Raw genomic sequence first — 16,300 nt, 5'->3', positions numbered from 1 at the left:
GAAAAGTTTTCCTTTGACGCATAAGAGATTTTGCTGTTGCTGTAACAAAGAACCCTATACAGAAATATGCCTAACAAATCCAATGATATAGCAATAAAATGCATATAGCTTTCCCCCACCCCAAGAAAGTAGATGTTTGGTTGCTAACCAGTGCCACTGAATTTTGTCAAAGCATAGCTCGATCACTTAAAATATTTAATATTTATTTACCTGTTTTTCCTCTTTTCATTTGTGCAAAAGCCAAAGGCTCGTCCCTAACAGTTGACACAGACAATGCCATGGTAAGAAAAGAACTGGATTATTTTCACTACAAGCGGGGAAAAATGAATAAATCTCCATCTGGAAATCCTGGACTCCAAGATGCCTTTTGAGTTCTCCCAGCTTCCCACAGTCCTCAGGTGTGGAAATCTACTGGACTGTCACACAATCAAGGAGTTTCCCTGAAGCCATGTCTGTAGCAGCGAAGCTTGGAAATAGACTCTGGATTGCCGTTCAGCCACAGGATGTTTCCTCTCAGTGTTACCAGTGGTCTGGACAGCTTGCTACAAAAGCCCTGTGAGATTCCACTTACAGGAGTACATCACCTTGCCACTATTTGATCTAGGTTGGTTGGGCAAAGCAATGTTTGGGAAAGAACATTACTGTGGACTTGTTTTTTCTTTTCTTCTGATAGTGTCATAGGCATAATTAACTGCCCCTTTGGCACTGTCCATTGAAAACCCCTCACAAAGGAGGGGGCACAATGTGTTAGGCACAATAAACAGAAGAAGAAGAAGCCCTCAACAAGGGAATACGGCTTTAGTGTTTTATAGCAATGTTCCTTGATTGGAATGCAAAAATAGCACAACTTAGAAAACAAAAATGGTCTACATTTTGCCCAGCCTTTCGCAAGTAATTTGGGATAAGAAGCTGTCAGGAGTTCTAAAAAACAAACACAAAAGTGTTCATGGCCATCACTGAAAAAAAAAATTAAAAGCATATTTAAATAGTGAAATCACATGGTACAGAACAATTTTATGAGCATCATCTACCAAGCACAGCTGCTCAGTATTCTTCATTCATTCCAGTGGAGCATTTGTAGGGTCCTGTACAACTGCCACTGAAATGAAATAAGGTTGCACAGCGACATTGTATGGAGGAGGGCTGTGCCTGCTTGATTTTGAATAAAATTGCTTTGATCTTTTTTATGTATAAAAAAAATCCCCCCCAAACTCAAATGCAAAACTCTCAAATCCAAAATGGTGAATGACCTCTCAAACTATTCCCAAAGAATATATTTCTTGACCTATACTGTATGCCATAAGCCTTTGTTGTTTTGGGTAGGTGGGTGGGGGAAACTGAAAATGCCAATCTAAGTTGGTTGTACCATCCAACCTTTTAAAAAACAGAACACAAAATAGTCCTTATAAAACTGAAATGCAAACCTTTAAAACAATGAAATCTCAATGCTATTTTTCTTGAAAGATTTTTCCAGTAAGTTGATGCCTTGTTCACATAACCAAATTAGCATTCCGTTCAATAAAGTCCACATTCAGATTTTTTGGATGACTGCATTAAAGTGCCAGTTCAAATTCTGAGCTCAGTGTTAAATACACCCCTTGTACAGCCATCTTGTGAGCAAAGGGGGAGTGTTTTAAACGCCATCCAGTCCCAAGTGGTCATTCCCCTCATTCCCATGAGTAAAAAGTGTTTTTTTTAAAAAAAGTAATATCCTCAGAAGGGCTTGAATATTATCATTTGATCTGGATGTTTGTGACACTAATGAATCAACCTGGAATTTCTACACATTTTATCACGTGAAAGGAAAAAGTAAAAATAAACCCCAAACCATAGGTCATAACACAGGCAGAGCTTTCCTTCAGCAAGCCCGTAGAAAGGAAATTTCTATCCATTTAAATGGGGGGTGTTTTGGATTGTGGATTCAGACAGCCTCCCCAATGAGAATTTGCTCTTGCAATAATCAAGTGAGTCTAGATTGTCTGAGGGTGCCAACTAACTGCAGACTCTGCTGAAGCTACAGTTCTCAGCATGCTATATTTTCACCACTTCTTAAAGTGGTAGGTGCAGAATCCATTGCACCTTGGGTACCCCATCAGATCACCTAGCTCTGTTCCACTCCTATCCTTGTTAAAATGCGTGGCCAAATGGTTAGCAGTACTCATTGAGGAAGAAAGCTGATTGTCTGAATCTATCCTCAACAGGGCTTATGCAGGAGAAGCTCTCAGTGGAATGTGTGCCTGTAGACTTCTGCCTTAAAGGGGCACCGGATCTTGCTGAGATTAGACAATCTGAGCCTATCTAATTCACACAGCCCAGCCTCTCTCCCTACCATGGTGGTGCATTGCACATCAGGGATTCTAAAACCACCACAAGCAGCAGCTGCTTGGGTTTTGTTTTTTGAACCTGTTGAGGTTTTCAAATTTGCTATGATTATTAAAACACAGTGAAGCAACAAGACTCTATGCAGACAACTCTAAAGCCTTGAATTCACAAAAGATCATGTGTTTGTTTTTTAAGTAAAGGAATAATATTTTGGATGGTGATGATTATGCAAATATTTAAAAAGAGGGAGGGCCTGAACAACCCTTCAGTTTCTAGAGGATGCTATAAAATGTTAAAACCTCTTAATTGGCTAACTTGGGGCATGGGAGGAGACAACCAAAGTAATGTATCTGCTCTGCAGAGAGAAAATCGATACTGACTCCTTCCCATGTGTTGGATATTTTCGATCACAAGTGCAATTTGGTTTTGATAGATTTACCTTCGAAGGCTGACAAATTTTTCATAAGTTAAACCTTTAGTGGCTTTAAGTACTCAAAAATGTCTGTTTTATAAATATTATGTTGCTCTGAAAGCATCAAAGCAAGTCTTAGGCTCCTTAAAAGACATGCAGATCTTTGTAAAAAGTTCAGCAGTTAACCACTGTGTTTAATTTATATGAGTTGCAGCTCTGGGCCCAATTCCCACTGTGAATGTCTCCATTGCAAGCCATGTTGAAACGGGAGCTTCACACAAACACAGCCATGCTCTTGCACAAAGCCCGCCTGAGGGACTCAGTGGGGCTTATGTAAGTGACATTCCAGGATGGAATTGTGGCCTGTATCTCTCTGTTATGGCTTATAATTTTAAAACTTGCCATGAATAGAACCAGAGGACGTCTTAATTTATGCCTGCCCTCAAAGTGTAGACTTGCTTAAATATTATACAAACAATATTCCATTTTGGGGGCTTAGTAATAAATGGAATGATTGTTTTTGAAGCTTTTATTGTCTGACAACATTCTTAATGTAAATAATTAAGGAAATTTCAGATTTAATTTATCTTGCAAGATTTGCAGTGGCTGGGTTGTTTCTTAGAAAGATTTTGGTATTAATTTAAGAGATACAATTTTTATAGTCTTTCCAGCTTCTCATTATGACTCCTGCAGTTTTCTTAACCTAAAATAAATAAATAAAATTAAAAAATGTTGCAATGATGAACAAAGAATTATACGAAAATAATGAAACCCATACTTTTGTATCTTTATTTTGGAATTTCTTGTTCTATTATAAATATTGAAGTATCCCTATTTCAGAAGACATATTTTGTTAATTGATTGTACATATTTAAATATGTATTTTTGCACAGGTCTTTTTTTCTTATATCCAGTTTTGGTACAACTGAAAATCATCTAGTATTTATTAATTAAAAAGAGAAAAAGCAAATACTTTTTTTATAATTTGAAGTGGTTCACTGCCAATCCAATAGATAACATGCCTACTTTGCAGTTTTTAAGGGATGTCTCTGTTTGGGGAGGGGGGAGGGGGAAGAGTTGTGTCTCTTTCTTTTAATGTCTTGGGAATTGCTGGATACAAATGAAGGCTCTGGCATTGCAGTCTGATGCCCGCAGGTGCCACTTCTCTAAGCAGGGAGGCTGTGTGGCATTTAGATGCATATGGTTGGCCTGCTCTGGTATACACAACATTTCTTACAGTTACCCGAGTCCCAGAAGACTACCTTTTAGTTACGACACACGGCTTCTAATTCTGTCTTCTTTTTCTTTTTCTTTTAGCATTTGTGTATGTGTGCACATGTATGTGAGTCTTTACATGGTTTAAAAAACTAATGGAAAAACTGAAAGTGCCTGATTTATATATCTAGATTTTAAGCTTGGACTGTTTTTTAGACAGCTTCTCCTTTAAAGACTTGAATGTTCTGTTGGGAAAAAAAAGAATTGGAGCTTGCTTTCCCCACCTACATATGACTACATATTAATGCGGGAGAGAGGATGGCGGAAGGGGCGGGATAAAACAAAATCAAAAGATCCGATTGGAGCGAGTCCCTATTTCATTCATAAATAATGCCAAGTGTTCTGGAGATACTTTTCAACAAGTAAATTTGAATATTTTCTTCTGTTGCTATCGGATAGAACTTTAAAAAAAAAAAAACCCAACAGAATGTTGACATTATTTTGTATTAATGAAAAAAAATAAGTTACCTCTCAAAGCAATTTTACAAACTATTGACACAAGCCGCCGCCAGGCTATCCTCTGCACAAGCCTCACTGAAATGAATGGGATTTTGCAAGTGGGCAGCTCCCTCTTCGTTCCAGTGAGGTTTGAATGGGAGCGGTTCACATAGTGTGGTTTCAACCCATCATCTTCCGGTAAGTCGTCTTCCGGCAAGAGTTGTTATTGCCAAGGATGTTTGTTTCTGTTTTGTCTTTTTGGGAAAGGGGGAATTGTACGGTGAAGGGGATTGGGCTTGAAAAGATTGCTCTGCTTTCCTTAAGCAGAAGGTCGTTTATTTTAAACGCTTTTGTGCAAAATATCCTACTTTTTATGAAAGGTGATTATTGTTATTTTTTAAAGAGCACTACATAATGTCAATAAGAATGTAGGCTGCGGAAGCTTCTTGCTTTTGGAGTTGAGCCCGGCTCCATAGAAAGGGGAAAAAAGCAATCTCCTGTGTAAAATGTGTGAATAGTTTGATAATTTGTATACATATTCAAGAGCATCTGCTCAGAGCTGAACTTTTTTGTGTTGGCTGCTGTATAGTACATGAACAAATGTCATGGGGTAGAAAAAAATTACTTTGGATATTTAAAAGAAGAAAATAAATATATAGTCTATTTGTTTTGTAACAAGTTTCTGTAAATAAAATAATTTATACTATTTATAAGAAAAAAGTTGTGCTTTTGCTTCATGACCAGGAAATTAGCTTGTTGTATAAACAAGATGTTACTGAAACAAGGCAATAAAATGATTAGGTTGTCTTTATGAGATGCACAATTATGTTTCTGCTTCATTACGAAGACCAGCAAAAATTAGTCGTAGCGGGCCATGTTAGCTTCTGCCTGCCAAGAACCCCAACCCATGTATGTCAGGTAGATGCACAGCAAAGCTGGTTTAGTGTTCATTTGCTACTGTTTTTGAGGCAAACTTTTTTAAAGAACAGCAAGAAAGGCACACAGCTATGGTATCGACAGTGATTCACCTACACTAGAAGTTAAGATGATGTGTCTCTACAGTCTCACTTACTTTGTGTCCAGTTTCTGTTCCTACATTAATCAGTGCTGAAACAGTGGGGTAAACAAGTATTTGGAATATCCAGGGCTGTGGCACAAGGTGATAAATGCTACTGCCCCTTGCTGGGTTCATTAAACCAGATTATGAGTAGATTCAGATGGAGAGAATATCTCACTGACACTGCCTGCCCGTCCATCAAGATAAGTGGTTGCCCAATTCATTTCTGCCATCCCATGTTTTAGAGGCAGTCAAGAGCAATTGGGAGCATCAGCACATTTTCTAGTTTTCCATCAAGTAAAAGAGATCCCTTCTCCCACTGGCAATTGTTCTATACCAGGCACGTCCAACTTGAAAGAAACTGTGATCTTACAGTATAAAAAAAACTGGCAGTGATCTAGTCATTGGAAAGAGGAGCGTGGGTATGTGGAAGGGGAGGATTGATCAGTTGTTGAGCTTTCCCCCACCCCCGGCTGGCTATCAATCAGGATCCCAAGATCAACCAGGAACAACCAATAACACCCAGCGATCAACCGGTTGCACGTGCCTGCTTTGTACTAAAGGATTTGATAAAAGCTACGAGTTGACAAGTGAAATGGAACAAACTAAGAGGCAGAATCTTGAGAAAGTCTTGCAGAGATTTGATGTTTGTTCTTCATTCATAAACGTCTAAGGGAAATGTGCTCACATGGTTGCCTGGACAAATATCACAGGAGTGCACTGGCTATTCTTTGAGGCGTTCTAATTGTCTACAGCTGCTTGTTGTGTACCTTGGGAGCTGCACAAAGTGGTTTTTGACAAACCCTGTCTTTACCTATATGATGTCAGGTGTAGGGTGGGTAGACATGGCTTCCCGAAACAGCCTCATGGGTTGAAGGAGTAAACATGGCAGGCTCGGATTTGGCCATAGGTTGGGCTCCACACACCTGCTGGTAGACAGTACAAGACATCTTGTGTAGAGCTTGTAGCGACAGGATGCTTGACTATTATAAACATTCATCCTTGTCATTTAAATGATAGCAGTGAAATGTAGAGATTTTCCCAGTTATTACAAGGTAGATTTTGTCTAAGACCTAATCATAAATACTAAGCTCAATATCGGTTCTAGAAGACCTGCTCAGGTTTCTTTACCTCCAAGATAAAGGAAACGATGGTTAGATGGAAGCTATTGTTCACTTGCACAACAGGTTGAGAAGTGTGGATTGTGTCAGCCAACATTCCTTGGATGTCTCATGCTAGATGTACTGTTTAACTGAGTAGTTTCTCCACACCTCATCAAGGCCGTTTGTGTACCTTCTAGAAGCCTGCTTTTCAATATTGTCTCCTATCTTCAGTGGCCTAATGATGCTCTAATTGCTTTCTGTTCCCCTGCTTGAGCAATCCAATATTTATGATCCCATTTCATCTATCAATAGGTTGCTGCTGCAGCCAACCCAACTCTCCCTATCCAAGCAGACACTAAAATATCACGCAGAAGCTTAGCATCACATAATTTTGCATGGCAGCAATTTATCTAAACAGCACATTTACCTGTGTGTGAGGAGCTGGCCAACTGTGTTCGATAGATTTCTTGGTTTTGAACATTAGGTGAAAAGGGGGGGGGGGAGAGAGAGAATGTCAATCAACTTAATATATGCTCTCCCACAAGGAACAGGCCACCAGTAACTCAGTTTTTTGGGACAAACTCTGGCACTAAGCTTTGACTTGCAAATGGGCAACCCTCACCTGGTTCTTGGTCAGTCTCAGTCAGCCATACCCCAGGAAGAGGTATACTCTCTGCTTAAAGAATGGCGAGGGGGGGGGAGCTTTAAACCTTCCACCATGCTTCTGGTTCAGCTCGTTGTTGATCACCTTGGCATAGCTGTCAACTTTTCCCTTTTCTTGCAAGGAATCCTATTCGGAATAAGGGAATTTCCCTTGGGAAAAGTTGGCAGCAGGAACATGAGTGGCCTCACTGGGCATCTCAAGCAGCATCTCTGCTGCTTTAAAATAAACCAATTTTATTAACCAAATTAAGCCCACTCAAGGAATAGGACAATCAACTGTATTATACATTTAATAAATGAAATTGATCTGAAAACACGAACAGAACATTTATACAGTTTTGTTAACGTACGGAAGTAGCCTATAAAAAAAAACCCTTAACTACACCACGGTTCCAATTTCCTCAGCAATAGCAGAAGTAATACCACACAGCGATGACTTCCAAAATGGTTCAGTCTCAATTATGCACTCCCCCTTTTGCTTTTTAAAAAGTTACATATTGATTACTCTAGAAAGCTTCTGCACTCTGTTTAGCAGCAAGTCTCCTTTCTTAATGGTTTCTTGATACTGCCAGTTCTTGCTGTCGGGCCTAGAAAGACAAGAGAGAGAGAATTTAGTCAGGTGGTTCTCTAGCAATGACTTATCAAACAGCTCCCAAAAACTGTTTAAAGAGTTCCTCAAAATACTGAATAGGAAGCTCATTATGAGCAAAGGAGTAATGGCAGACAAAGTTTCCTGAAAAGCAGCTTGTTCATCACTACTAATCCTTCCCTGGAACACACAGGTACAGGAGAGCATGAGTGTGTTTTCAGTCATATTTAGCTCAGCTGGGCAACAAGCCTGGCCAGGACTGCCCCACCCTATTTGCATCCTGACAGCTGCCCCAATATCTTCCATGGCAGATGAGCTGATGAGAGAAGGTAGAAAGTCTGGAAACACACTGTTCTATCTCTAATAAAGATATTGTTCCAGTGGAAAGTGTATTCTGAGTTGGGTGAGCAGAGCTTATCTCACCTGGCTTTGGGCAAGCTACTATCTCTTCGTCTGTAAAATGTAAAAAAGCATTCTATCCAATAGGTTTGGTTGGGCAGCAATTAAAAGGCTGCAAAGTCCTTAAGCCTGATGTCACTACTAGTTTCTTGGTATTGATGGATGTGGTGTCCAACATACTGTACCTGTTAGTTTCTACTATTTCGTTGACTTTGTCTATTTTGCAGTGTAGTCGCCCAGCAGCAATAAATCTTGACAATTCCCTGGAGAGAGAGAGAGCGCTTAGGACACCAGCATCTGTATCTGTTGCAAAGCACCTGAAATTTCATGGTGGGGGGTGCAAGACTGGCATTTTTTGCTCCAGTTTGGGGCCTTGCCTCAGGGGTGGAAGGAAGGTTACCCTGAGGTACAAGCCTGACACTGTGGCCTACAGCCATGCTAGCTTGATGCAAACAGCCATCACTTCTTGAAAGATGTTGGAAAGTGCTTCTACCAGCATAATTAAATGCTGCTCTGTTGTTTATAGCTATCAAACTAAAGAACTGCAATTAGCAAACCACAATGGGGCTAGGACTGCTTAGTGGCTGGCGTTTCTGGTGCAGTATGCAATGGCATAATCAAATAAGATGCTGCAGCAGCATTCCTGTAATCTATGCAGCCTTCCTAGCAAGATTTTATAGCACATCAAGGATGCACAGCAGGCCCCGATTTGATAATCACAAGAAGTGATGGTCCCAGCCCATAAAGGGCTTTAAATACAGCACCAGGATCTTCAACTGGGCCCAGAAGAAGCAAGTGTGCAGCTGCTGAGCATTAGCCGTACAAGTTCTTGTCTCCCTCCATCAGCAGGAGGCGCACCAAACCACCTTGCACCAGCTGCAGCACAGCCATATTCACACAGCACAGCTGCAGCACAGCCTCAGGAAGACTTCCTGTCTCAAAACTGAAGGGTGGAGTCTGTACAGAGTGCAGCTGCCACAAGCACCCCAAGGCTCTTCTGCTCAGATGATATGCAGGGGGCTGACTCTATGGCCCTCGGAGTCCCTTCCAACTCTACAATTCTGTGATTCTTGCCTTACCCAACCTCTGTAAATCTTGCAGTCAATGGTAGTTTTTTTAAACAAAGATATCATCAAATGACCTATCCCCTTAGCTAGACAGGAATCACTATAAACTGTAGAAATGCATTTAAAAATATAGAGATATATAGATATACTTACTGATCTATGAACTCTACACAGACTCCAAAAGCATCTGCCATGTAACCTAGTGTAAGCGACCTATAGGATTCTAGGAGCTGGCTGTAGGCATGGATTCTCATTTCCCGAACATAATAGCGATAGTGGGGCGCAAACAGCCAATCTTTCTTCATCTCTTGCTCTACGATGGCTGAAAGGGAAACGTAAGAACACAAAATGAGGTCTGCGTCTCACATAAGTTTCCCCCCCCCCCCCGAAGGTAGTTTAACACAGTGTTTTTCAACCTTTTTTGGGCAAAGGCACACTTGTTTCATGAAAAAAATCACGAGGCACACCACCATTAGAAAATGTTAAAAAATGTTTAAAAATTTAACTCTGTGCCTATATTGAGTATATATAAAGTAATTTTTCAATTTTTCCCACGGCACACCAGGCAACATCTCGCGGCACACTAGTGTGCCGCGGAACAGTGGTTGAAAAACACTGGTTTAACAGCATGAACCATGTGCCATGTGTTGGACACTCAGTCTCCCATCAGCCCCAGACAGCATAGCCAATGGGCAGGGATGATGGAAGATGGAGTTCAACATCATCTGAAGGACATCACACTGGCTACTGCTGATGCAAACTAGTGAGGGCAAAGGAAGCCTCTCTTGGGAGACCTGCGTACCTGCTACCATCAGCACCTGCGTTCCTGTGTGGCCAGCCCCTTAAGAAAGATTGAATACACCTGGCTTCTCTCATTCAGGAGACAACATGTGAAGCATAATCTATTTAAAGTTGAGTGGCAAGAACCAATTATGTTATTTGTGGGCATTTTACTTCTGCGCTCATGAAACACATTCCACCTTCCTTCTCATTTGTTCTGCCTGATGAAGCAGTTACATCCTGAACCAGCTTTGGATCAGCTTTACTTACCTCTGGGAAATCTCAGCTTAATTCTTGCCCCTCCTTAAACTGAGGATGGGCCAAAAAGTTTGAGACTGCTAATCCTAGGAGATGGGGAGGGCAAGTCTTGGTGAGCTGGATGCGCATGTAACCCACAAGCTGTGTGCTGCCCACTTAGCAGCCCAGTAACACCCCCCCCCAGAGCAAAAAAGCAGAAACAATTCCTTACCCAGCGACTGGAAGAAAACTGAATACCGACATTCATAGAGTGAAAAAAGATATTGCCGGACTTTGGGTAAACTGTGCAAAACCTCCAGAATCTCTGCCCCTTTGATAACCTATAAGAGATCAGACAAAGCCAGCAAAAATCAGACATGAGAGGAATAAGGAACACAATGCACACTCTGAAGGTTCTCTGTGGAAGTAGCTGCTTGACATACCTTCTCTCTAAGGTCAGGCCTGTCTAATGCAATCATGCTGACATAGACTGTGTAAGTTACAAAGGTTTTGTAATCCATAAGTTCGTAAGATGTAAATGTTGAAACTGTATCCAGGAAAAGCTCGGCTGCCTGCTTGAAGTCTCGAATGGCCACGCAGTAAAGACCCTGGTAGACCTTAAGACGGTTCCGCCGGTCCCAATCTCCTCCTTCCTCTATTAGGCTTTTAAAAGAAAACAGGTATGTGTGTTATTTCCCCAGCATCCTTAGCCATGCACAAGCATTTCCATCAATTTGCTTAACTGGCTTTATTTCAGTAGTTCAAACAAAAGCTATGAGGTGGTTTTGCTTTGAGGCTACACTGCAACCTTTGACAAAGCAGTACGCTGCAGGTTGCTTTCAGCTGCAGTTCTCATCAACTATTCTGATGTATGGCTTGATCTATGGCTCTTTTAGACAATGATCCTGTGGGATATAAATGAAGTAAGTAATTCTGAGTTAAGGATAACTAATTTTGTCTACTAAGACACTCGTAGCCCAACCCTAGGTGTGGTTCCTTGGAACCCAAGTCCAACTAAGATAAATGAGGCTAACTCCCAGATAAGTGGGCATTTGAATATGCATCCTATGTATGACGACTGCGTTTGTCAGCACTGACTGAATAAAAGCGTATTCTTCTGGTATATGTAACACCTTTCAGGTTCCTAAAATGTTTTTCAGTTTGATAAGTATTGTGTATTTCGATTTCCCCCAACATGCCGTTTAAAAAAATATGAAATGAAGCATCCAATCCTTTTTAAGGATCCTAATGTTTCTGAAAATTCTGAATTTCATGCCACACTTCATCTAAAGTATACACTCGAAGCCATTCCCTAGCAACCAGACTACATCTTCAGAACTTGCATTACTGTTAAGCGAGAGACATCCACTAATGCTTTGCACATCAAGGTAGCAGCAACAACAATGGTACCTTTTGGCTTTTTCAGTGTTCCGGGTGATGAGGTCATTGTCCATATAAAACAGGCCAATTCGGAGAAGATAGAACACAATATCCAGCCGATGTCCTAGAGCCACAGTTTTGTCATATGTCTTCCGAAAGGCAGTCAGAGCTGCTTCCTGACAATACAGCATTTGCTTATGTTAGATGCCGCAGATTTGACGCTCTGGAGAACAGATCTGTAATTTGCTAACAGGTACCCCCCGCCCCCATGTACCATCCAAGGTTCTGCACTACGTTCCCCCACTGATTGAAGGAAAGCAGGAAGGTATGGAGCATAACCCTTTCAGCTAAGGAATAACAGAGATAAGGAGTGCATTGACATGTAACAATAAGCCAGGGTTTCTGGCTAACCACGGTTTACCACAAATGAGCAGCATATTCACGCAGCTTTCCTGATTTCTCCTCCTCTGGCGCAAGCACGATAAACGACAAACCAAGGGTTAAAGATGGTTTGTGAATGTGGCTTTTGGGGGAGAAGTGAAACCACAATCTGAGAATTCATGGAAACAGAAGCGGGGCTATGCTCATTGACCCCACTCCCAATATTTCTCTGGCTACAACTTCAGGCATTCTCACATTGAGGGGAACTCCATGCATGCAATTGAATGCACTCAGAATCCTCCACACAGCTGAGAACTCCGACCACATGGGGTTCCTGATCATCGAGCACACAAAGAGATCCTCTTCAAATCACCCTGCTCAATGCACAAAAGTCAATGGGAATGGCAGGGCCAACGCATGCATACCTGCCCCTCCCTCCCGCCCCATGCTCTGAGAACCTTTGGAGGCAAATGCCCAGAAAGCGCTTTACACATTTTATTTCATGTAAAAAATTTAATACCTTGTCCCCGATTCGGCAGAGGTACTCAGCTTTGGCCATCATGGCATCACGGATTTCACTTTCCCCCAAGTTCTTCTCTGCATCTTCCAGCTGCTCATCAAGGCGTTTCAACTCCTCCTCATTTGCCTTCTTCATCTTATTCAAGAGATCTGTATCTACCGGCCAATCAAGTGACTTGCAGAGGGATTCGTAGTATGGGGCCATGTCTGTGGACGACAACGACATAATCGTTTGAATAATTAGCCCTGCCAAAATCATATCTTAGAAGATCACAACAGCAAAAAATTCAGAAGAAATTAACATTGCTTTGTCCCCTCACATAAGCAGAAAACCAGCATGAGGCAGTGATTAGAAGTGTTTAGCCTGACACTGGGGAGGACTAAGAGTGGATGGAGAAACCTAGCCAGATGGGAAGGGTAGAAATAAATTTTTATTTTTATTATTATTATTCTTCTTTCAAATCCTCACTCAGACAAAAAATGCAACCTTGGACCAGCTCACACTCATTCTCAGTCCAACCTGCCTTTTGGCATTTTTGCAAGGATAAAACCAGGAAAATCATAGTGTACGCTTTCTAAAAGCGAGAGTGCATTCAATAATGGCCCACTCCTACACTGAAATCTTAAATGGCTCCCTGCAATCCACTATCTCTGGATCCATCCAAGAGCACCACATTGAGCTGATTTGGCCACTTCTTTAAAATGTGTGCTTGTATATAACAGCCCAGAGTAGCCCCACGTGTAGCGTGTTGCAGTAGTCCAAGCAGTCAGTCTGTGGGCCATCCCTGGTGTATTAAAAACAAAGCAAGTTAAGATGAGAAGGAAGAAAGCCTGCAACTGCCCTAACCTCATCTTATTGGTTCCTCTAGGCCAGGGGTGGCCAACTCCTAAGAGACTGTGATCTACTTACAGAGTTAAAAACTGGCAGTGATCTACCCCTTTTGGGAGGGTTCAGGTCAAAGTTGTTGAGCTTTTTCAGGCAGGAGGAAAGCCCCATTTTTAGGCATTCAGGTCAAAGTTGTTGTTGGGCTTTTTTTAGGGAGAAGGAAATCCCTGTTTTTGGGTGGTGCAGGGGAAAAAAGTTGAGCTTTTCTTAGGGGAGCCAAAGTTGTTGAGCTTCTTCAGAGGAACCAGTGATCTACCACAGACGTCCAGTGATCTACCGGTAGATCACAATCTACCTGTTGGACGTGCCTACTCTAGGCAAAGTGTCTCCCCACCACTAGCACACAATCACACCCACATTACTCTTCTACTTCTCCTGTGTCCATTGCAGGAACTGCCACAGTAACTAAGGACCCTTCCTAGTATATTAGCACAGAGGAAGTCAGAGAATGACAAGAATAATCAAGCAGAGGCTGGGTACTTCTTTCCCTTAGCGTGGTTCCTACTTCAGGCTTACAGTTTTAAAAACCAGCAGCCTCTCATTGTGTGATTGTAAAGTCCATTCACCCGCTGCCTGCATTTTTGGACTCTCCTTAGAGAGCATACTGTGTATTCTCTATGTGGGGCAAAGTGGAGGGTGGGGGAAACTATCATAATGAGCTCCTGCACACCACACACTGGATATGATACACCTATATTGAAGTATTAAAAAATAACAGCAATATGATACACCTATAATAGATGAACTATTAAAAAATAACAGCAATAGCAACAATCTCCAATTCCATAGACCTGTACTGACCCCATTCCTCTCCCTATTAATAATATTCTCTACACCCCTGAGAGCATGCACAGAGTATCTTTCCCTCCCCAATAATTCCCTGTTCCTTTGAGCATGCACAGGGTGCCTTCCTCTCCCTATTCTACAAACCACAGTCTCTGCCGAAAGCAGCAACCTTGAGACTGGAAGGACTATTTTTAAAAAAAAAATTGTGATTTTCAGTTATATACATTTCAATAGTTTAAGTGTCATTTTAATATTTCAAAACCCAACTCCCTTCCTCCTCTTTCTGCAGCTCCTTAAATTTATCATTTGCTGCATATTCTAAACCAACTTAACTTACTATTTCATTCATCTACTTTATTTACTGTTGCGAAACTGCAGGTAAGGACATTGAGCCTGCCAACGTCCTTATCTGTTTACAATCTGTTTACATGTCCAACAAACCAGTTCCCATTCTTTTATATATAAAAAGCTTCTTGTCTCGGTTTCTTCTTTTCCCAGTAAGTTCCGCTCGCCATTTCTGCATAGTCCATGAGCTTTTGTAATCTTTCTTTCGTCGGGACTCCTCCTTTCCTTTCCATTTCTTCGGCAAATGACATTCTTGCTGCGTTAGTTATACAGTACATGAATAAATTCCTATACCGTTTAGGGAAGTTCTACCCCAATCAGTCCCAGAAGGACTATTAACGTTTAATGGCTTTTTAAATGTTGTTCCCCACCCCCACCCCCGCATGTTTTTAAGCTGCCCTTTTTCCCAGATCTGTGAGCCGCCTTGAGCCCCTGTCAAGGAAAATTCAGGGTAATAGACGACTGACTCCTCAGAGCAAAGCCCCAGCCGAGGCGGCCTCCCCTCACTCACCGTGTTCGCGGATGGCGGCCATGAGCTCCTGGCGGACGGCCGGGTCGGGGCGCTTCGGCTGGAGGCTGAGGAGGAAGCGCAGCTGGGCGATGCGGAGGTCGGGGTTCTTGGGGAGGCCCTCCTCCTCCAGGTTCTCCAGAGGCATCTCGGCGGCGGGCGGGCGGAGCGGGGTGGATGGACCCGGCAGCTGGGCGAGGACAGGAGCTCGGTCGGCCGGCAAACGAGCGATCGAGCGAGAGAGGCAGCGGCGGAGTGACTCAGCCCGTCTCCCGGAACCGGAAGCAGCCGGCCGGGGAAGCCTCTTTTTCCGGCGCCGTGCCCAAAGCGGGCGGCAACCTCCGCCGCGGCCGACAGAGCACTTCCGGGTCCCGCCTTCCCGACGCGGAGCCCGCCATGTGCGGGGCAAGAGGGGCAGCTGCGGTCTCGCCAGAGGAGTCCACGCCCCTGAAGGCTCCTCCTGTGGGCGTTTCGGTTTAATTTGAAATCCCAGCTTTCTTTCCCTCGAATGAGCGGACAAGCTCACTTCTGTTTATTTCCATTTTATTTTATTTATCTTATTTGAAATCCCAACTCCTCCCTCTCCCAATGAGCGGGCAAGCTCATTTCTATTTCTATTTATTTTATTTATCTTATTTGAAATCCCAACTCTCCCCACCCCACCCCCAATGAGCGGGCAAGTTCCTTTCTATTTCTATTAATTTTTTAATCTCATTTGAAATCCCAACTTTTCCCTGCTTCCAAAGAGCGGGCAAGCTCATTTCTATTTATTTCTATTTTACTTTTTTTTATCTTATTTGAAATCTCGCCTCTTTTCCGCCGCCCCCATCTCCATGAGAGGGCAGTAGTCTTCTTCTTCTTCTTCTTCCTCCTCTTCCACATTGGATCTCAGGGCGGCTTTTGCAATATAAAAACACAAAAATACATAACACAGCAAGAAAGACACTGTTTAAAAAGCCAGATTGATTATTTTAATTTTAAATCCCACTTCCATCTCAGGTTCAGCATGTGGTTATCTCCCTCCATCCCATTTGATCCTCCTCTCAACAACTTCACATTTGCTGGTCATTTCTGTTTCACTGCATTGTAATCTTATATGAAGTCACCAGATGGTGCTGTTTCAGAGCCCATAGGAGCGGCTGAATTCAGGATT

The 16,300-nt window shown here is 42.3% G+C and overlaps 2 protein-coding genes across 2 annotated transcripts in view; one reads left to right on the top strand and one right to left on the bottom strand.

The window, feature by feature from the left end:
- The window catches only part of ATXN7 (ataxin 7), a 63,024-nt gene extending 58,597 nt beyond the window's left edge, over positions 1 to 4,427 (top strand). The window contains 1 exon segment of the mRNA XM_033141308.1: positions 241 to 4,427. Within this exon segment, the coding sequence (XP_032997199.1) occupies positions 241 to 258 (18 nt within the window). The 3' untranslated portion in view covers positions 259 to 4,427.
- A 3,115-nt stretch (positions 4,428 to 7,542) lies between these two features.
- On the bottom strand, positions 7,543 to 15,345 carry PSMD6 (proteasome 26S subunit, non-ATPase 6). Its single transcript, XM_033141307.1, has 8 exons — positions 15,151 to 15,345; positions 12,624 to 12,829; positions 11,753 to 11,898; positions 10,786 to 11,005; positions 10,575 to 10,683; positions 9,479 to 9,647; positions 8,444 to 8,521; positions 7,543 to 7,857 (listed from the first exon to the last, which is right to left on the bottom strand). The coding sequence occupies exons 1-8, from the start codon at positions 15,293 to 15,295 to the stop codon at positions 7,761 to 7,763; spliced, it is 1,170 nt and encodes a 389-aa protein (XP_032997198.1). The 5' UTR covers positions 15,296 to 15,345; the 3' UTR covers positions 7,543 to 7,760.
- Between the last annotated feature and the right edge of the window lie 955 nt (positions 15,346 to 16,300).

The sequence above is a fragment of the Lacerta agilis genome, chromosome 2 (assembly GCF_009819535.1).
Source record: "Lacerta agilis isolate rLacAgi1 chromosome 2, rLacAgi1.pri, whole genome shotgun sequence".
NCBI lineage: Eukaryota > Metazoa > Chordata > Lepidosauria > Squamata > Lacertidae > Lacerta > Lacerta agilis.
The sequence above is the reverse complement of the archived record's forward strand: the minus strand, read 5'-3'. Positions and strand labels throughout refer to the sequence as shown.

Excerpts from the sequence above, each read along its gene's own strand:
- PSMD6 (XM_033141307.1), bottom strand. The coding sequence starts at position 15,295 with ATGCCTCTGGAGAACCTGGAGGAGGAGGGCCTCCCCAAGAACCCCGAC. Across the intron at positions 12,830-15,150 it reads GGCCGCCATCCGCGAACACG|ACATGGCCCCATACTACGAA; the intron begins GTGAGTGAGGGG and ends TGTCGTCCACAG. Across the intron at positions 10,684-10,785 it reads GGCCTGACCTTAGAGAGAAG|GTTATCAAAGGGGCAGAGAT; the intron begins GTATGTCAAGCA and ends GATCTCTTATAG.